Source organism: Dicentrarchus labrax, unplaced genomic scaffold, assembly GCF_905237075.1.
Source record: "Dicentrarchus labrax unplaced genomic scaffold, dlabrax2021, whole genome shotgun sequence".
NCBI classification, from domain to species: Eukaryota; Metazoa; Chordata; class Actinopteri; family Moronidae; genus Dicentrarchus; species Dicentrarchus labrax.
In genome coordinates, this window is record NW_026136719.1 from 20,939,006 (window position 1) to 20,961,391 (window position 22,386).

Below are 22,386 nucleotides of genomic sequence, written 5' to 3' on the forward strand. Positions count from 1 at the left end.
TGCTTATTACTCTGCACTTTTAAGTCAAATGACAAGAAGTCAAAGCATCTGTACACTGATCTCTATTGAAAGTCGAATAAATAAATGTAAGCTTTCAGTCACACAGACCCACGCAGAGTCTCCCATGCAGAGAGGTGGGTTAATACATTTTCAATTACACCCGAGGTGATAAAAGATCATTTGAGATTTGAGGGTTTAACGCCCTCAGAAATACTACAAAACATTATATTATTATTATTTGCTTTTAAATATTTACATTTTTCACGAGGGTTGATGTCCATTATAATTCCTCACAGACTAACATGACATATCCATGTTGCCATGAGTAACTCTCATCTACCAGTCAAATCTATTATGTACGATAGGTTCAGGTTATCCACCTCTCCACAACATTTAGATCCATTTTGAACAATAACACCTACGCTGCATTGGCCCCATATAACTTCGTCCACTGAAGGTCTCCTCTTAGGGAGAAGGAGCTTGTACAGCAGCTTCCACCTAAACACTGCCACCCTCTGATGCTTCCTGACCTCCATACCGTCATATTCATGAACTTTACCAGAGCTGCATATAAAACCTTACTTTCCACAATACAAAGGACAACCGCTTGAAAGCCATAGAGTTCTTTGACTAATACTACGACTGCATGAGTCACTTTCACACACGCCGAATGGTAATTTTATAACTTCCTAGAAGCAGTAAAACCCAAATTCCCTCCTCACCTTACTTCCCTCTTTCTTTCCGTCCCTCCCCCGTCACCCTCCCTAATTAGGCAGGCCCCCCTCCTCCTCTTCCTAGCTTCCTCCATCACTGAGTTTGCCTCCAAGGCGTCAGTATACCAGCCAATCACAGGGAAGAGGATGTGGCATTCAGCTCCCCCTCATGGCCACTCACACTCTCTAACCAATAAACTCAGAGACAGTGGGCATGGCTCATGTTTGGCCCTCCCCACTCCTCTCTCTTTCTCTCTCTGCCTCCGGCAGCTAAACTTGCTGTCTCACTCATGCTTCCTGGCTTTACTCACATGCACACAGAGAAAAGAGCTGTAGAGTCTTAGCCGCACATGAAGCAGCTCTGTCTATTTTAAACCACACCAGATTGGATTCAGGATATTTTTATATTTCTTGCGGCGTGTGACAGATTGAATGTACGAGGTAGAGCCAGGGCAGAGTTTGATTTCCTTTTTTTTACCTTTTTATTTGAGATTTTTCTCTATCTGACTGTAGGTGCAAGTGTGTGTGTGTGTGTGTGTGTGTGTGTGTGTGTGTGTGTGTGAGAGAGGACCAGGATGATTGCGGCCCAGCTACTTGCCTATTACTTCACTGAACTCAAGGATGACCAGGTTAAAAAGGTGAGTGCTTTCTGTTTCTTTTGCCTCCATTATGTTTGTATGAGTGAGAGAGACTGATGTGAAGAAAAAGCAGAGGTTGAGAAGACAGGAGAGGAGAGCATGTGTTTGTAGAGGTCATTGAGTATACAGTCACCTTCATAACTTTGCTGTAAGACTGGAGTTTGTCAGTACAGCGGATGAGGAAATCCTTGTAATGTGATACATCTCTTTAAGGAAGTGAATAAAACATAGAGCATGCTGGGAGAGAATTGTAAGTCAGATTGGTTGTATTTATTTCACAATCACTTATTTGTTTTTGAAAGATTTAAATCAGCGGGGTTCAGTGAGACGTGACAAACTGCACAGGGGTGTGTTTGCGTGGTAAGATGTGTAAGGAGACACGACACGGGTGTTTGATTGGTGCCATGATGTAAGTTTTGAGAGGTGTGGCGAAGAGGAGAGAGGAAGTTAGAGGCAACGATGAAAGGACAAATGAGCAGAGGGATGAGACGATAGAGCTTGAAAGAGTAATTTTAGGGGTCACTGAGTTTCTTGTGTGTTCTCATTAAAATGATACATTATCATTTCTCTCAGCAGAGCTCAACAGAATAGAAACAGGAAACAAGCTCAGAGACGTTTAATAAGATTCTCAATGTTCATCATTTTGCAGCAGTCTGTCAACAACTGATCCTTTAACAACATGATGACCTTAGGAATGTGTGTTTTATTTTCTTTCTCCACCCAAAGAGGAAAAATATCAACTAAAAAGGTGGCAAAAGTACACAGGGTCTCCCGAAGCACACTGACGTGTGTTTAAGCTGAAGGAATGAGGAATTAATTGATCTGACTGCATGTGAGCAAAAGATGTTCCTAGATCTGATTCTTGTAGGGTCTTCTAGTAGGTTTTACAGGATGATTGAATGTGAAAAAGTTTAAGGTGAAAGAGGAGAAGAGTGACTTGACAGGACACAGTGACAGGGTACACACTATGAATGTGTGTCTTCATAATTGCTCAGCTCTACAGCCCCCACTTCTGGCATAAAACTGACTGGACCTGTTTTACTCACCCGCAGATCTGTGTGTGTGTGTGTGTGTGTGTGTGTGTGTGTGTGTGTGTGTGTGTGTGTGTGTGTGTGTGTGTGTGTGTGTGTGTGTGTGTGTGTGTGTGTGTGTGTGTGTGTGTGTGTGTGTGTGTGTGTGTGTGTGTGTGTGTGTGTGTGTGTGTGTGTGTTACTCAGACACCAACAGCTCCAAGCTTCTTCATTGAGTGTGCCATAAAATAATGTTGCCAGGCAACAAAAACTATCCTGTAAACTAATGTCCCATAAAGTAAAATTGAGTCATAGGAAGTTGAAATACTTTCAGACCCATTTGTTTATTGCCACATCTTAACATGTGTTTCATGATTCACATGTGGCGCGGGGTCCCTTTAAGGTCGCTCACTGATGATGTCACACTATACATCACCAGCAGATTCTGGTCTTTTTCCTGTATAAATGGAGAAGTGTTCACAGCTATCACCCTTCCTTCCGCCACCTTCCTCTCTGTCCATAGCCGCTTTCTCAGTTCAGTTCAGTTGAGCAACCTTTATTCGCACAATTTTGCGATACACAAAACTCCCATCCCCAGGTATGCCTGGTGTGCCACAGTCAAATCAGAGTCTGGTAAGGTAAAAGACATTCATCAGCAGCCAGGATCGGATGTAATACAACACAGCTACCTCCCTCTTTACTCCTGCTCTCTTCCTCTCCCTGCCTCCCTAAAATAGGCCAGCTTTGAACCATGTGACCATAGGTGACAGGAGGAGAAGGCTTACACACAAATACACCCACACTCACTCCCACACTGTGCCAGGTGTGTAGCTATTGTGTGGCTTTTCAGAGAGCAGGGTTTCTCTTAACCTCAAAAGAAAACGTCTCTGGTAGTAAAACTGTGCAACATACAGTATTGTAAGTGAAAATATACAAATAATCTCACTACGTACGTGTTTTCAGACAAGCTGTGTCTATCTGCAGTTTTCAAAGAGCTTCAATCAGCTGAGTGTGTCTCCCCTTCTCTCCACCCACTGCAGTGTCCTTGACTGTACTCTTTGATACACTGTGGGCTGTTAGTGGGCATCCAAAGCAGTGTTTCAGTGTATGTGTGTGGAAGAAGGGAAGGTGCAGGAGAAGGCAGTGTAGAGGACAGTAATTTTCCACATAGCGCGGCTGTGTGTGCACAACATCGTGCACATGTACATACACAATGGGGTCAGGTTTCAGTGCTTCCTCGAATCACCTCGCAGTGACGAGGAGAACACGGCATTGTTGGGAGGAATGCAAACAGAAAGGAGAGGGAGAAAATGGGGGAAGAAAAAGGGAGGGAAGGAGGGGCCGAGAGAGGGAGAGTGTGATCTCTTCCTGAAACTTAAACCAAAGCTCCAGGAGGTGTCAGAAAAAGTTGTGTCAGTGGTGTGTTGAGGGGAAAACATGGCCTTTTACAGACTCATGCGTGCATAACACAGAGGCCTCCTGTCGCCTCACCAGGAAATATGACCTTGCTCAGCATTAGTGGAGAATCTGGAAACTCCTATTTTGGTCAAAAAAGAAAAAAGGTCCATATGAAAGATGGATCATACTTTTGGGCACAGTTTTTTTTTCTATGACCTACAGCAGAGATATTAATCCAAGCCACATGTGATCAGATGATGCTCTGCTGTAATAAAGTGCTTAGCCATGGTTTCTAGCTGCAGAGTGCTGAGTCATAGTACAGTGATGCTAATGTCTTTCCTGCAGCAGGAACTGCCTTTAGTCTGGGTTTAGTGGATTTCTTAGTTTGATGTGGAGAAATGTGGACAGTGCCTGCTTTTAATCCTCCCCCTTTGTAACCCAGGACTAGTTCGGCCAGAAACCCACTGTTATTTAAGTAGACTATTCAATTAGCTACTTAGGAACACATTCTTATTTTAACCAGACCATTTAAATATGAATCCAAACTAGTTAGCTTACGGCACATGTATAAGCTGGTTCAACAATGCTTATGACACAAGTGAAAACCATATATGGTTATACAGTTGTGTTTTACAATTGGTGGTACAAGGTGGTGATAGGAGGAATATAACCATTAAGAACAATGAGTGGCACGGAGGAGCAGCGAGTTGCAGTTGCCATGAGAAGAATGGATTATCGTGTTAGCGTCAAACCTGAATGGATCTGTTTACTTTAGCTGACAGCTACAGTGGTGCACATGACCACCTGAACTAATACATACTCACAGAGAATATGGTTAAACCGATATATGTTTTTGTGACCACAATATGGTACAATTTCTTAAAAAAAAAGTCAGCATTTTATTTTATGGCTAACATATTAGCAAAGACTTGGCTAACATTACTTAAGAGTACTCCACTGATTTAAAATTTTAAATATATAAAAACTGATGCAACAGAACCAGAGTTATCGTATTTTTTTATTCCACACATTATTTTTCTTTGTGAAAACCTGGTGCTTCCATTACCCACAATGCAACTCCACTGTGCAGAGTTTGAGATCTGGGTTTGTTATGCTAAAAGCAGAGGTACAGAGGTCTGCAAACTCACTTCTTTCTCTCTCCACATTCCTTAAATGTTTTTCATTTTCAAACCTGTAGTCTTTACCCCCAACCGACACTGACTTAAGTGATGTCACTTGAGGCAATTTACCTTTCTACCAACCTTTCTCCTTAAGGGACTCCTTTTTCTATGACTGAGTAAATTGACCTGACTAAGTAACATATTTTATGGATATTTCATATTATATTTAAAGCATAACAAAAACAGTATTACAACTGACATACTGTATACTTAAACCAAACAGTGAAGGCAACAACTGCAGAAAGTTTGTGTAAAATTTGTGATTTGAGCAAATTATTTCCTGTGAGCATCCGAGATGAGTTTTACGGAAGTTTTTAGGACATTTTTATACAATTCTCTATCTGTATTGTGTATTTTTATGTATTTATGTAATTGTAACAGTAATAACAATAGATTGTAGAAACAGTGAACATATCTTGTGTTCAGGCCTTCACCGTGCCCTCATCCTGTGAGATCTTTTGCACTTTCCTTCATTTCGTTTAAAATTAAGAAGGCCCCTAGATTGGGAACCCGTGTTTTATACAACTTTTTTCACATATGCAGCAAGACCAAGACCTGTAAACAGACTTTGAAGTGTAAAATCAGTACAGTTCACCATTTAATCCTTGTTAACATCCACTTGCAAGAATTCACACTTTTCATTAAAAGAGGGCCATTTACTCTTTCAATCATATAAAGTTTAGATAGACTATAGTATTTGACAGGAAAAGTTTGACCTGTGAAGGTATAAAATAGTGTTATTTTCCTGAATTAGCATTCATTTAGGGTGTGGTGTTAGTGTTTGTCAGACACGTCTGTCATTTAGAGCATTGGGGTTTGGAGAGATTTGGATGGACTCAAGGACCAGTGAACTACAACAGTGAGCTACAAACTTCATAGAGCAGCAGACTGAGTATTGATTCTCAATGAAATCAGTAGTACTTGCAACCATTTTACATTGCAGGAACTATAGATAAGTAAAACTTTAGTGCAAATGTGTCAGTGCCAGGCCATGTACGTTTGGAGAAAAGCCAGGGCCTTCTTATCAACTCTGGATTTCTACTCCCTTATTCAGCCATGAAATGTAACTGTTTTCTCATTTATACTCTACACAAGATGTCATTGGCAGAAACTGCATATGTTGGTTGTCCAGTAGCTCTTTCATCTTTCATTTCCTCAAGTTGGGCAGCTGACCTGGGTTAAACAGACCACATACAAAAACAGATCCAAGAGCAACAAGCTGTGCATTTTTAAACTTTTTGAAAAGTACCCAAAGTACCAAGTTGACTTTCAAATGCTCTGCTTTATACCGTTCAGTCTCTGTTGATTTGTCCTATATACCAAGCAGTCTGCAGTTTGAATAATTATTTGGTAATGCTGCTTGTTTAATATGCATATTATATAAAATGTATTTAGTTTGCATGTGAATTTGAACACATCTCCTTGTGTCTGTGTGGTTGTGACTGGTAGAAGGTGCAGTATTTGTGTGTAAAGACATGCGGTTTGTTTGTGTGTGTTTATGGTCTAATTGAAAAAAAAAACAGATGCTGAGGGCAAGCTGGAACGCCATTATGGTATGGCATTGTCAAGTACCAACAAGTTGCTGCTGTTAAAATGTCTGTTCAAACCACCGTCTAGACGTCAGAGAATGATACAACTCAGGGTTAACTGGTTATGAAACAGTCTTAGAAACACTACAGCTTTTGACCATGGGGCAAACGGAATACACAAAATGAAAGTTCCTAGTTGCTGCTTTAACTGTACTGATGTATTTTACTGAGCTTATGAAGGTGAGAGGTTACAGTTACTCAGCTGTGGGCTCCTGTATGACAAGAGGACGTGCTAATGAGCTTTCATCCTGGAGGCAGACTCCACATTTAGACAGTATATAGGGAATGTAACACTTACAAAGAAGTTTGGACAGTACTGTTCTCATATATGTGACTCTCCGTCCGTGTTGACTCACAACTTGTTGACACTATTTTGCATGATCAAACAGCAGATCATTAATGTTTGTAGAGATCCAGAAGCCAAATTCACCTTATAGAGGTCCCATCTTTACACACATGCCAAGACCACCATTTATTTCAAAGTATGCTTACTATCTCACAACAAAATCCAAATGTGGTTTTATGTACAATAAGGTAAATGTCTGCTGATTGTAACCTTTATGTCAAAAACACTGGATTTATCCTTTCTCTACTGCAAAATTAATTTCTGTGGCCAGCAGATGTAAATGTGTTCCTATAAGTACACTCACACCCAAACTGGCATTGTCCTGAGCCAGCTACCAAAGAGCTGTACAGGAAGTACAGTTGATGTGTGACTCCTGATACAGGAAGTTACAACATTCCTGTCTGATGTTTGTTACAATCAATGAGTAATACTAGTAAATGATCAAATGGATGTGTCAGTACATTTATGTGGATATTGAATCATGTGATTCTCCTACTGACAACTCAGAGAGTCAATCCCGCTCCACTTCACTGTCATTTTACAGAGCAAGTCATGTTTAACATAACATTTAACCAGAGTGTGTCTGTAAGATTCTGCCCTTGTTGTGTCACACTTTGAATAAAGTAGATCTTTGCGTAGAGTGATGCAACAATGGATTTCACCCAGATTGTTTAACATCCTGTTCCTAAAAGGCCAGAGAGCACAGTCTTTTGTGTATGACAGTTTACACAGTAGGCAGTTTCAACAGGTCAAGATCTACAGTATGCCCAGACATGCTTATAAATGATTTAAGGCACAGCTATATGTGCTTTATCTGTGGATTTGGTATTACTGTATGGTAATACACCCTAATGGTGACCAGAGAGTACATTTATTTGTCAGTGACTCTCCTACTGAGTCTCATCAATGTCATAACCATAATAAAGTGACAAGGAACACCCTTCTGTGCAATACTGCCTTGATAACAGTGCTGAGTGAGTGTCCTGTACTTCCTGGTCTGGTTGGGTGTCCTACTGATGATACTATGCTTTTTATTAGACGTTGACTCAATATGACCACACTATGATGTGGTGACTTATCAGTTCCTTTGCAGTAAAGCAATATAAAGATAGTTATTTTGTTTTGTGGCTCTGATTCATTTCTGGGTTAAGCAGTGCTGGGATCAATTTAGCTTTATTTCAGTCTGTTCAGGAAGTGGATTATCTCCATGGGTGACTAAATGAGGGATGGGGCGTTCTATTCACTGCATCATCATGCTTACAGAAAATGAAGGCTATGTCATTAGCAAATGCAGTAAATCTACTATCATGGACTGAATGTTTGACGTGTGTGTGTGTGTGTGTGTGTGTGTGTGTGTGTGTGTGTGTGTGTGTGTGTGTGTGTGTGTGTGTGTGTGTGTGTGTGTGTGTGTGTGTGTGTGTGTGTGTGTGTGTGTGTGTGTGTGTGTGTGTGTGTGTGTGTGTGTGTGTGTGTGTGTGTGTGTGTGTGTGTGTGTGGATGTGTGTGTGTGTGGATGTGTGTGTGGATGTGTGTGGATGTTAATGGTGTTGTTGTGGTTGAAGATTGATGATTAATGGTTAATATTAAGAACATTAATGTTCTTTTTCCTGATATTTATTTTCAGATCGATAAGTACTTGTACTCCATGCGTTTCTCTGATGAGACGTTACTGGACATCATGCAGCAGTTTCGCAGAGAGCTGGTCAAAGGACTGGGACGGGATACCAACCCCACTGCTGCGCTGAAGATGCTGCCAACATTTGTGCGGTCAATCCCTGATGGCTCAGGTTAGTACCTCTAAACCCTATTGCAACCATGGTTACAAGCACTTTCAATGATGAAATCAGCATCAAAATCAATTTTCCTATTTTATCACTGTATGAGTGAGTGTCAACAGAATTGTTATTCTTGCTAAAGGATACTTTATCAAGCAAAGGTTGTCACCATGGCACCGTGGATCCCCAGTCCAAATTTGGAGAAGCCCGTAAGGAGAAAATGATCCACTAAAATGACTAAATTGACTTGTCCATCTTCTCTTTCCTGGTCTTTCACGGCATGTAGTCTACCTCAGCTTTATCCCAATAATAAAGGTAGTGAGCCCACAGAGACAGGAAGGACTGTTTTGGAACCACTCAGGTCAAAATATTTTAATGTATGCAGTATTAAACTGAGTCATGTAGTCAGCAGGACAGTATATTTTCATAGAGAGAGACAGACAGAGAGAGACAGACAGAGAGAGACAGACAGAGAGAGACAGACAGAGAGAGACAGACAGAGAGAGACAGACAGAGAGAGACAGAGAGAGAGAGAATTTTTCATACTGGCTTGGACCTCCCAGCATTCAGAGGCTGGGCGTGGTGGTGGTGAATATGCAAGTCATATACAGACAGTTCTGGTGCTTTGGGAGTCCTGTCCAGTATGTAGAGCCATTTGTGACAGTTGTTGATGTTAATAATTTAAGTTGTTAATCTGCCTTGAGAACATTACCTGGAAAAAACCTCGCTGATCGTACCGTACTGTACCTTTCACCCCAGATCTCTTGTTTGCATTAATAACCTGAACTCAGAAGGCAAAAACTATGTTTCCTCTTGGTATAGTGACTTATACTTAAATATCATCATCCTGTCTCTCTCCTTGTCATTATGTCATTGTCTGCCGCATGCTGTCTGTTCCTAATTTACTGCAGTTGTTTTGTCCTTGAATGTGAGTCAGAATTTGTTCATATCTTGTACGTGCTGTACTTTGGGAGGAGAGTGTCTGTCCACTTAGACTGAGACAGATTTTATTACCTTAGTCAGCTGAATATTAACGGAATCAAAGCTCTCTGCAAACACAGGTCGGTGCGAAATACATATTGAACCTACTGTAGTCTAAAACGTAAACACTGTAACTCACTAAGATACACACACACACACACACACACACACACACACACACGCACACACACGCACATGCACACGCACACACACATCACAGATTAGCACTAATCCTGCTGCCATTGTTAGAAAAGTCCTAAAGTTAAGATAACACATTACTCAGAAGTATGTGTGGTCTCGTTCCCCTGATAAATGGTGTGTTAAAGAAAGTAATATCTCACCATCTTCTTACTGCAGGCTTCTCCAGTTTGTTTCATTATCTACTATGTTGTCAGATGTGCACAGATAACACTGAACAGCCATGGAAACGAACGTGATACTGTTATTGCATGGCTCTGGTTTCTTTGTTCCCACTGACCAACATTATTTAAAATAGTTAGAAAACTGGAATTCAAAAGAAACCTTTTATGTTTCCTCATTATTTTATTGCTCCTAAAGTCATGTCTGCTGTATTTACATTCCTTTCCAGTCACCACTAATCCGACCTTGCTGAGCTGCACAACATCATAATAATCTTGTGCAGATTGTTATAAATGGGGAAGTTGGCATGTTTAGCAGTGTTAGAATCTGAAATAATGTGGCATTTCTGTATTTTCAACCATTGTCTACAATCATCATTGCCAACAGTTTTGAAGATTAACTATTTGTAAAGTAGCTGATACACAGATCAATGGGTTTTCTACTCTAAACTCTGTCTGCTGCAGCGACAAGAACGTTCTGACCTGAAGGACATTTTGTTACTACTTTATAACTGAGGTAAAAGTTACAGTTTTATTTGTTTGTACTGGATCACTTAGAGAGAATGTGTGCAATGAGTTGAGGGGAATCTGCCTGCTTTCTTGTCTTATCACTTCTTATCAAAGGTCAGTTCACGCTAGTCAGTCCTATTACTAATGAGCTATGATAAGCAGGCTATAAACTAATTATGTTCCCAATTTAGACAGACAAATAAACTACTGTCGCTACTTAGTCCAAAGGGACCATGAACTTAGATATATACCAGAATTTCATAGGATTTAACCGTGAGAATAGCTAGTACTCTTAATCACAACTTCATAGACACCACCAACCACTGTCTGCACACACAGAGTCAACTAACCCAGTGTGTGTTTATTCTTAGAGGTTAGGATTGGGATTAAGATCAATGTTTACATACTTTTTATAAATTGAACACCAGTGTTGGTGTGCATGAAAGGAAATAATGGTGTTGGTGTACCTCTCACTTGACTGATCTTTTTCTCAACTGTATAATGACATTTCAATTTCCTTCCAAATAATCATTTCTGATAAGCGCCTGAATGGGTGATAGGGCTACCATAACGCCTCTGGTGGGGTTGGGAAATCATTAACCAATAACTATACAGGAAGTTCATCTTGCAGAAAATATGTAAGCAAACACAAACCTACAGTATACACACCAGCGTAAACACATGAAGAAGCGCATAATGCGTACATATAAAAGTACACTGATACACTGCAACCCTTGGTTTCACTTACTGCTTTATTGTATTTGGAGGAGGTGATATATGGCAACGTTTTCTCAGAAGACATAACTTCTGATAAAAACTCTGAAACAGCTTTCAATGCACTACTTCTTCCCCATGTTGCTTACAGACAACACACTGTGTGGTGTTAATTCTCTGAAGAGTATTAGTGAGAGCTGTATTTGTTTGCTAAGCTAACAGACGTACTGGTAATTAATGTCTTCCTGTTGAGTAGAGTAGAAGTCCCAGTCCAGAGCTGTGGTAGTTTATTTATGATTTTCAGCATTGGTTTAATGAAGAAAATGAATATGCTAGAAAATAAAATGTCACAGTATAGGTCTATGGCTATGTACCTAATGGACACCCCCCCTTCTGTTTCCTCTTTCCACTTCCTGTATTCCCACCTTTTCTGCCTCCACAGAGAAGGGAGACTTCATTGCGTTGGATTTGGGAGGCAGTAACTTCAGGATCCTCCGCGTCAAAGTGAGCCATGAGAAGAAACAGACCGTTCAGATGGAGAGTAAAATCTATGACACACCAGAGGACATCATTAACGGCAGTGGAACAAGAGTAGGTTTATAGTAAAATACAGGCACACACACACATGCAGTCTCTTCAGCTCGACCTGAGACAATCTCTCCCTCCTTCCACCTCTGTTCCAGCTGTTCGACCATGTGGCAGAGTGTCTTGGGGACTTCATGGAAAAACAGAACATCAAAGACAAGAAACTACCAGTTGGTTTTACCTTCTCCTTCCCCTGCCAGCAGACCAAACTAGATGAGGTAAAATTAAAATTGTAGCTTTTATTGAAATATCTGAAGATTGCCATGCAGTCTATTTTCATTATGAGTTGTAATAAAGACCTCTCAATCAAGCATCAAATCCCTCCCTTTTCCCTGTTCTCCCTTTCTCACCTCCCTTTGTCTCTCTCTTTCTGCGTGTTTGCAGGGCTATCTGCTAACATGGACAAAGCGTTTCAAGGCCAGTGGAGTGGAAGGCATGGACGTTGTCAAGCTGCTCAACAAAGCTATTAAGAAACGAGGAGTGAGTCTTGTCTTTTGTCTCATTTATGCTCATTTGATGCCACATTTATTTAATGGACCTGGTTTAACTCAAGTGTAGATTCAGAATGGCACAGTCAAACAAACTCATTTACATGTGTGCTTTGGTTTCAGGACTATGATGCTGACATCATGGCGGTAGTGAATGATACTGTGGGAACGATGATGACCTGCGGTTTCGATGACCAGCGCTGTGAAGTCGGCATTATCATTGGTAATACAACAATGTGCATTTCAATAGTGGAGGAATCAGCGAAATTCAAGAGTGGTTTCAGCATTGTTACAAGCAGAATAAAAGGACACTAATATAATTATAAACTGTAACAAACTGATCTGTTTATCAAGGGCAAGGAAACACTTGTAGTCAGGTTAAAGGTCCAGTGTGTAACATTTAGGAGGATTTATTGGCAGAAATAGAATATAATATTCATAAGTATGTTTTGATTAGTGTATAAATTCCTGTATAAATGAATCATTTTGTTTCATTACTAGATAAATCTAATAAGTAAGATAGCAATAAGATTAAACTGTAAGGATGTGTGTTTGTCTGTGTTTAGGTACAGGTACCAATGCGTGCTACATGGAGGAACTGCGTAACATTGATCTGGTGGAGGGAGACGAGGGCAGGATGTGTGTCAACACTGAGTGGGGAGCCTTCGGAGACGACGGCAGGCTGGAAGACATCAGGACAGAGTTTGACAGAGAGATAGACCGAGGCTCTATCAACCCTGGCAAGCAGCTGTATGTCAAACCAAAACATTTATAGCCTCCTTCATCCTTGAGATAATCTTAATGAGCTACTTTTTAAGCTGCGAGGGAACCATAGAATCTGCTGATGATTAGCTGCCAGTTACACAACCAGCTGTTGTTCATGGTTCTAGGTAGAAAGGAAGATTAACATGATTTTGCAAATGGGTATTAAAACCATCTTTCAAAATGAAAGTAAAATATTTTTTTAAGTAGTTACTGGAAGCAGATTAGTTGTGATGCACCTCAAAGCCTGCTCTTTTATCTTTAGATGAATGCAGTTGATTTATGATGCCGTCCTTTCAGAAGTTGCGCTGCATGTTTGGTGTTTACACAAGATGTCACAGAAGTCCTGCACTCTGTTAATATGACTAGCAGAGAAAAAGCCAGTTCTCTTTGTTGGTTCTCTGCCCTTGTTTTTTCCCACATGTCTCTAGCCTCACCATTAGGCAAGCAGCAAGTATAGTATAGTGATATTTATCCAAAGCTTAGGATATTTAACCAGAAGTTTCTGGGTGTTTATTTTACTCGCCTCCCCTTTCCCTTTTTTACTGTGTGGTAGATTTGAGAAGATGGTCAGTGGAATGTACATGGGGGAGCTGGTTCGTCTCATCCTGGTGAAGATGGCCAGAGAGGGCCTGCTGTTCGAGGGAAGGATCACCCCTGAGCTTCTCACAAAGGGAAAGATTGAGACCAAACACATCTCAGCTATAGAGAAGTAAGTCGAACTACACTTGAATTCCATGTAGTTTCCTAATTGAGTAGTTGCATGAAAAAATCCACAAAACTTTAAATCTTATACATCTAGTCCATCATAGTGTCTGTGTCTTCTCTGTTTAGGAGTAAGGAGGGGTTATCCAAGACCAGAGAGATTTTAACCAGACTTGGTGTGGAGCCGTCCACTGACGACTGCGTTGCTGTGCAGCATGTGTGTAATGTTGCTTACAGTAGTACTTGAATCCCTCTTTTCAAAGATTCCACTTAAATTAGGCAAACAATACATGGTCAAAGTATATTGAAGTGACCATTCAAAGCATATGGAAAAAACTAAATGAAAACCATAAAAAATACCATTGGTATTATTATTTAGATTATTTAAATACATTAACATAATCTGTTTTTTTTCATTTTCCTAAAATATCTGAGATATGAGGTTTTAAAGCAGGATCTGATGTAGTATCTGAAAAGAGTTTTCAAAAAATGAAAGGTGCTTTGTTTATCTTATTATGCAGTTCATGAAATTTCTCTCCTCACCACCCCCTCCAGGTTTGTACCATTGTGTCTTTCCGCTCTGCCAACCTAATAGCTGCCGCACTGGCAGGCATCCTCCTGAGGCTTAAGGAGAACAAAGGCGTGGCACGACTCCGAACCACTGTAGGCATCGATGGATCTCTATACAAGATGCACCCACAGTAAGTAATAAGATCTGATAAAAATCATGCTGTATCAGCACTTAAATTTGTTTTATTAACTTTTATGTGTGTTATGTCCGTGTGTTTCGTTGTTCCTCACTTTTCCACAAAAATCATTGAGAAGTGCTGTCAGATATTTGGAGGCTTATTATATCCTACTTTCACTTTAAGTTCAGCACTTAATTTCTCTTTGATCTATCCCAGATATGCCCGCCGTCTTCATAAGACAGTCCGTCGTTTGGTGCCGGACACTGATGTTAGGTTCCTCCTCTCAGAGAGTGGCAGTGCAAAAGGAGCAGCCATGGTGACAGCCGTGGCCTATCGACTCGCCGAACACTCACGACAAATTGCCCAAACACTGTCCGAATTCCGCCTGACCACCGAACAGCTGCTGGAGGTGAGGACGGAGAGATACTGTAGTGTGTGTGTGTGTGTGTGTGTGTGTGTGTGTGTGTTTCTGTGTGTGTGTGTGTTTCTGTGTGTGTTTGATTTGTCTGTGTGTTACTTCACTAACTCATTAACAAATTTATTTCTTAATTTCTCCAGGTAAAGAAGCGAATGAGGATAGAGATTGAAAATGGCCTTTCAAAGAGCACCCAGGACACTGCTACGGTGAAAATGCTGCCAACCTTTGTACAAAGCACTCCTGATGGCTCAGGTGACACTGACACAAACACATGCATATACATACACATTCAAGTTGGCACTTTTGGTCCTATTTAAAACCTGAGCTTAAAGTTTTCATAATTCAATGCAGACACTTTTTTCAATAAATATACAACACGGACAACAATAACAACAACCGTAACATTTTAGGTGGAGAACATCCATGTAAACTAAGCATTTTCACATTGACATCCTCAGCTATTCTTTTTTTTTGCATTGTATAAGGTCTTTATCTGAAGTGTGTGTGTCTGCACCCTGATTACTGTTTTATTCATCTCTCTGTCTGTTTGTCTGACTGTCTTGTTATCCAGAGCATGGTGACTTCCTGGCTTTGGATTTAGGTGGAACCAACTTCAGAGTTCTGTTGGTCAAGATTCGTTCTGGCAAGAGGAGAACAGTGGAGATGCATAACAAGATCTATGCTATTCCTCTCGAAGTGATGCAGGGCACGGGAGAGGAGGTGAGAACCATCAGACATTTTAGCCCTTAATCTGTATGAAACTGGCTGAAGTGAAGCAGACAGTGCATTCAAGCAAATGTCAGAACGATGGGTGAGAATTTAACCTCCTGTTACCATGGCAGTACTGTAAAGATTAGGGAATAAAGTAGGAGTTGGGGGTGTGACGCTCATTGGCTCAGAGATAAGAAGATAGGGTAGAAGCAAGGAAGACAGTCGACAGGTTAGAGGCAGACAGAGCGGTCGAGTGCTCGAGATTAGCATTGAGTTGACAGTCTTTAAAACATTTGAGCTTAACTCTTGTGCACCGGCTGAGGGTAATCCTGTCTGTCACCTTTGGCCTTTTCATCCTCACTCTCACTCCACCATTTGTTTATCTGCCTTATGTACATAGGACAAGGGAGTCAGAATGGAAATGGCACTATTTTGTTTTTACTTATTTTGCCCAATTAGACCTCTTCTCAAGATTGTGCCCACTACTGTATTACACAGGGAATAAAAATGTGTTCTATAGAGTCCAATATGAGTCCATCAGTGCCTTTTGATGCCCAAAGGGATTGCATTTTCTTAACTTTCAATGGTAGAATTATTTTATTAATTCTGCCAGACAGAATACTAATCTAGAAAATGAATCCCTGATTGTATACTGTAGTTTCACATATTGTCTTATCTGTTTTCTTCCAGTTGTTTGATCACATCGTGCAGTGTATCAGTGACTTCCTGGACTACATGGGGATGAAGAACACTCGTCTTCCCCTGGGCTTCACCTTCTCGTTCCCCTGCCGACAGACCAGCCTGGACGCTGTGAGTGTGAACTCTTCCTTCCTTTCGGATCAGCTGTTCTGTCTCTTACTTCTTAAATCAGCAGCGTTTGAAACTGAACCTGCTGATTCTGCAAAATGGGTCCACATGTATCCAGTGTCAAGAGAAAAACCCAAGTCAGCAATTTTTGTAGAAGCAGGATTTTAGCTTGACAACACTGTTTAATTAGACCAAAAATAGACTTTTCGGTGCCCCGAGCAGACAAAATCATGCTCACATTCCATTCAAGATATGTCAGTCTATAATTGTGTGTCTGCATGTGTGCAGGGCATCCTTGTGACATGGACCAAGGGCTTCAAGGCGACAGACTGTGAAGGAGAGGATGTGGTGGGACTGTTGAGGGATGCCATTAAGAGGAGAGAGGTAGGATATGAGGAGCAACGTCATTCAGTTTACATGGCACTGTTTGCAAAACTTCATACTGTGATGTTGCATCATATTATGTGTTTCCTCTTTAGGAATTTGACCTGGATGTAGTGGCCGTAGTGAACGATACAGTGGGAACCATGATGACCTGTGCCTATGAAGAACCCACCTGTGAGATTGGACTCATCGCCGGTTAGTTACACTTTTATTGCGTCTTTTTGATACATATTCAAATTATGTTCTCTATTCATCTAATGTGTCTGTCTGATTGTAGGCACTGGAAGCAATGCATGTTACATGGAGGAGATGAGGAACGTTGAGATGATAGAGGGAGACGAGGGACGGATGTGTGTCAACATGGAGTGGGGGGCTTTCGGAGACAACGGATGCCTTGATGACATTAGGACAGAGTACGACCGCGCTGTGGATGACTTCTCCCTTAATCCAGGCAAACAAAGGTTAAAGTCCCCTTCTCTCTCTCTCACTCTCACTCACACACACACACACACATATGTCTACGTTCTTCAAGTCAGAAACACCTGCTGGCATATTAACCCTTAATTTCCCGAACTCGTATCCTTATATGTGTGGATGTATGGATATGTCTATTTATGTATATGTTTTGTGTTGGCATGTGTTTCACAGATATGAGAAAATGTGCAGTGGCATGTATCTTGGTGAAATTGTGCGGAACATTCTGATCGATATGACCAAGAGAGGATTCCTGTTCAGGGGACAGATTTCTGAAACACTGAAGACCAGAGGCATCTTTGAAACGAAGTTCCTCTCACAGATCGAGAGGTAAAAAAGATTGCACTCTATTAGCAACCCTTGTAGAGCACCATCTGCAATAAATGAGCTTTCCTTATTTTACTGTTAGGTTACTGATGTTCTTATCCCTTAAAACTGTATTTGGGATTTTGGTTGAATTTATATCCCTTCTGCAAATGGCTCAGTTTTCAGCTCCTTGTCTTTCTCCAGTGACAGATTGGCTTTGCTGCAGGTGAGATCCATCCTGCAACACTTGGGGCTGGACAGCACCTGTGATGACAGTATCATAGTCAAAGAGGTAAGCTATAAACAGATACATATGTGTGTGCAAAGCCTTGTGTGAAAATATGTTTTTCAAATTTGAACTGAATCGAAACATTAGCACACAGGCTTGTTTAGTTCTTAATCCAGATTAATGCTCAACCCTTCATAATACATCCAGGGCAGTTATCAACACAAACTCTTGACCCTTACCGCACCTCAGATGGCGTTGGGAGAGAATGTTTATTGTGTCCATCTAGATAAAACAATTGCAGTCTAATACAAAAGTCCTGAAATAAATCCTACTTTTGTGAAGGTTATCATGTTCAGCTTTTGTTGAAATATATAGAGTTGTATGGACAGGTGTTTCTATTATTTTGTCTACTCTATTTAAATCAAAGAGGGTAGGGTAAATAGCAGAAACACCTGTCTGTGTAATGCAATACAGTCTGAGCCTCTCAATACATTATCGTGCTTGTCTTGTGAAATGGCAGGCATATGTGACTTTACAAAAGCGAGTCATATTTATTTTCACTGTTTGTGTAGCGATATGATATTTTCTGGCTCAGCAAACTGTGGCACCAACAGCCTGTTAAGTGTTGCAATAATGATAATGGCGTTCATTGTGATACAGGTATGTGGAGCGGTGTCACATCGTGCAGCTCAGATGTGTGGGGCAGGAATGGCGGCCGTGGTCGATAAGATCAGAGAGAACCGAGGACTGGACCATCTGAACATTACTGTAGGGGTGGACGGGACTCTCTACAAACTACATCCACAGTAAGTTGAATTTGTCAGTAACTGACCGTACACAACTTTTCACTGTCCGCTGAAGTGCCTAAAAACAATGGTACATATGGTGACTAGGCCACTCTATAATATAGTGAATTGACTAGACTGGACTACGGTCTAGTACATCCAATGACACATTTACCTTAGTTACATGACAACTCTATTTGGTAAATGTCATCCTAAACTGCTCTGCAGAAGACTTGCAAATGCACACAAAGACAGGCTTGAGCAGATGTGGACAGCAGTGACGTGAAGAGCTTCAGGCCATTGTAGCTCAACAAACAACAAGCTACCTTTTTTTTTTTTAATTTATCATTCTCAGCAATCTCATAATAATTACAACTAAACTGTTGTTGATGTTGAGCCTCTGAACACATTTGGCAGAATATCACTAAATTTTTTGACAGTAGTCATGTGTTCTGTCAATTAATGTTACAATAAATAAATGTTCAGATGCTGATGATCCACTAAGTCTTAAATAATCAAACCAACAATGTCTTGTTAATTTCATTAACTTTGAGCCAAACAGGTTCATGGGGTTGATTTATGGCATATAGAGTACATGTCTAATGTATTATTGCATGCAGATCATGTTGAGTCATGCTTTAGTTAGGGGCTGATAAAGTACAGAATGTGCTGACAGTTGCGCAGTAAAAGAGAAATCCAACTCCTTTTTCTTATCATGTTTATAACGTCACAGACAAATTGCCAAATTCTATCCTTTTTTTACCATCACCAGCAATCCCTTTCATGCTAAGCTAACATAACCTGAAGAACCTGTCCCTTATTCAGACAGCTCTTACTGGTTTGGTGGTTGTTAAACATGTACGTCTATCTGACTCACTGTAGTTTTTAGAGGCAAATCCCCATCAGCTCAAAGTTGCATTTAAGCTGGCTCAGTTTTTCTATTTGCTCCAATGTTCACCACTTCACTCTTAAACATTATGTCAAATCTTTTGTCTCTGTCTAGTTTCTCTGGGATCATGCACCAGACAGTAAATGAACTGGCTCCTAAGTGTAATGTCAACTTCCTGCTGTCAGAGGACGGCAGTGGGAAAGGAGCAGCACTCATCACAGCCGTGGGCTGCCGGCTGAGACAGGAGCTGAACAATAAATAGAAAATATCTCTTCTGTCTTACTGTTATCACCCCACTCCATAAGGTTGCCCCTATCTCCCTCCCACTGTTCTTCCCCCTTGCCTTCTTTCCTCAATCAAACCAGTCAAGTCAACATTCTCCTGTAGCTGCTTTAGCCTGTGTACATGACTGAAAGTGAGAAGGCGATAGCTGTCTCTGCTGTGTTGAGTAGCAGATCTTCCGGCACTATGTTGTAGTTAGATTATGTTTGATTAACCATTGTAACAACACCCAGACTCTTAAGGGTTTTGCAGTTTTGTGATTACTGAGATAAAACGTGCACATTCAACTCCTGTAAAAATGTGCAGGGTCCACACGCTCCTGTAATGCTCCCGTGAGCTGCATATCATCGCCATCTAGAGGATTCGTCTGATAACTGCAGTCTGTTACAATATACCAAGTGCAACAGTTGCAAGGCAATTTCCATAAGCACTGCAGAAAAACATTTATCCTTGCAACATGTTCAGTAGATGCAGGGACATCTTAAACACTGTTTCAGACCAAAGTCACCAAATTGTGTCCGCTGTAGGCTACTGACTGACATAAAAGGGATGTGAAGTGATATATAAATGTCTAATGAGATGAAAGGGAATATTTTTGCTTTAAGGTTTTTAATATCTTACCCAGATATAATACAATATGTTATTCATACATTGTTGCTATTTATTTTATTTTTATATTGGGAGATGTTTAAAAATGTTACTGTTGCAATATAACAAGGCACACAAAGGAAGCCATCACCAAAGTCCCCTCAGCTGATATCAGGGTTTAAACCAAATCAGTGCTGAGACGTGACAAAAGAGGGACTCAAACAAGCTTTATCTGCAGGGAAGGCCATGCCATATGCTTGCTGAATGTGCAGATTTGGTCTAATTTATAGCAATCCGACTGTACTACAATGTACTCTACTGTAAAATATGTACAAAGAGCACTTGTATTTTACTAAGTAGAAATCCTGTTGTTGGTACTAATAGCAGCTGTTGATAAGTTGTTATTGTCTTAAGAAGTGCTGGTTACTCTCATCATCACAACGACACTTGCCAGTTACTGAGCAACAGCCTTGAAACAGGAATGTGGTGCTAACATGGATGCCAGTGGAACAATAATGGCCAAACTGTGTATAAGAATATTACAGTAGCTGAAACTTGAAGGGGAATTTAAACATTTTGAGAATAAAGCTTATCCCTACTCACTCACTGTACTCCATATGCTCCTAAAGGCCTAGGGGGGTGCTTAAGTGAACTACTGTATGACTCATTCAAGTAACACAATTCATGCAAAGTCATAAATATTTATTTTTTTCTTTAATAAAATCAAATAATCATATTATTGTTGTTAATAATTCTCACTGAAAGAAGATGGATTTGTTCACTGGCAGTTTTTCATTTTAGATGCTGTTTTTGGTTTTTAATCCTAGACTACAAAAAGACAAATGTTTTTAAATTTAGGGTCACTTGGCACTTGTTGTGCAAGGATGCATCTTTGAAATGCTACAGTACAGTTCACTGCCATCTTTGTTAACCACAATTAAAATCCTGACCTGTGGGGACAGATTAGCACAAACCCAACCTGAAGCTAAACTGCCAAGATAAAGAGGTCAGCCTCTTCAGTGGGTCCTAAGGTACCCTGACTTTAGACTTTCCCCAGAGTAGTCAGCCTGAAAGCCAGCTCCACATCACACAGGCACTTTAATCTCTTTTCCTCTGTTCACAAAACCCAGACTGTATCTGTCCAACACTGTCAATCAATCAGTCAAGAAATAAAGACTAATCTGTGTCAATCTGATGTTGCAGTTTTTTTTTTACACTCATGTATGTGTAAATTCTGTTTAGTGGTGTTGTAAGTGTATTCATAGATCAATCATCTACCATGGCTGATGGTAGACATGTACTACTGACACTGAGCAATCAATTCCCACAGCATTGAGAATTGTTTAAAAGCACCACTTAGCTCATTAAGACTTTACAAAGGAGGTCCGGTTGGGAAAGGTTATTCAGCAGGTGTCAAATAGGTTTTGTTTGACTAATTTGTTTTTTGTCTAACATCATTGCTGACCATTTTGAATCTGTGCAGTCTCTTGGGGACAGGTCACAATCTACTTTAACTCCGTATAGAATTGACCCACTTAATTGCCGCAGAATGAGGTAAGTAAATTATTGTTCAACATGTATTTGTTTGAGATTCCTATAATCTAAAGCCAAAATCATCTATAGGGTGTTGTGGATTTCATGTGGGAAGGGAAGGCTGTGTTGTTCTAATCTAATCAAAAAGAACTATTGAAATCATCAGCTTAGGTGCTCTGTATTGTACTCTAACTTGCTTAATTGCCTTAAATGACTGTTGCTATCAAACCTTGTTTCTCCTCAAAAAATGCTGAACTGACCTTCATACGGCTGTCATTTTCTGCTGGGTACTGGTTCAGCAGCCCCTCTCTACCAAGTCTACCCAACCCAAGCTCTGAAAAAGTTCCTGAACTTCCTGCTCCTCAAGAACGCTATAACAGCCCTGAGGTGTGTGAATACGGGGGTTTTTGGTCCCTTAACAGGGTGTCAAGGACCGGAAAAATGTAGCTGCTCGATAAACTGTAGGAAGGTTGCATATATAGCCACACTCACCCTCAGAATAAAGACTGAAACCAAATAGGTTGTCGAGAGCACAGC

The 22,386-nt window shown here is 40.6% G+C and overlaps 1 protein-coding gene across 1 annotated transcript; it reads left to right on the forward strand.

The window, feature by feature from the left end:
- Nucleotides 1-989: 989 nt before the first annotated feature.
- Nucleotides 990-21,506, forward strand: LOC127352233 (hexokinase-1). Its single transcript, XM_051380462.1, has 21 exons — nt 990-1,351; nt 8,500-8,662; nt 11,657-11,805; nt 11,898-12,017; nt 12,184-12,279; nt 12,411-12,510; nt 12,854-13,037; nt 13,606-13,761; nt 13,884-13,971; nt 14,310-14,455; nt 14,660-14,852; nt 15,002-15,113; nt 15,433-15,581; nt 16,263-16,382; nt 16,668-16,763; nt 16,859-16,958; nt 17,041-17,224; nt 17,412-17,567; nt 17,748-17,835; nt 18,433-18,578; nt 19,561-21,506. The coding sequence occupies exons 1-21, from the start codon at nt 1,289-1,291 to the stop codon at nt 19,706-19,708; spliced, it is 2,757 nt and encodes a 918-aa protein (XP_051236422.1). The 5' UTR covers nt 990-1,288; the 3' UTR covers nt 19,709-21,506.
- The last annotated feature ends 880 nt before the right edge of the window (nt 21,507-22,386 follow it).

What these genes read in the sequence shown, in the direction of transcription:
- LOC127352233 (XM_051380462.1), top strand. Translation starts at nt 1,289, where the DNA reads ATGATTGCGGCCCAGCTACTTGCCTATTACTTCACTGAACTCAAGGAT. An exon ending in AGGATGACCAGGTTAAAAAG is followed by an intron (nt 1,352 to 8,499) that starts GTGAGTGCTTTC and finishes ATTTATTTTCAG; the next exon opens with ATCGATAAGTACTTGTACTC. An exon ending in AAGCTATTAAGAAACGAGGA is followed by an intron (nt 12,280 to 12,410) that starts GTGAGTCTTGTC and finishes CTTTGGTTTCAG; the next exon opens with GACTATGATGCTGACATCAT.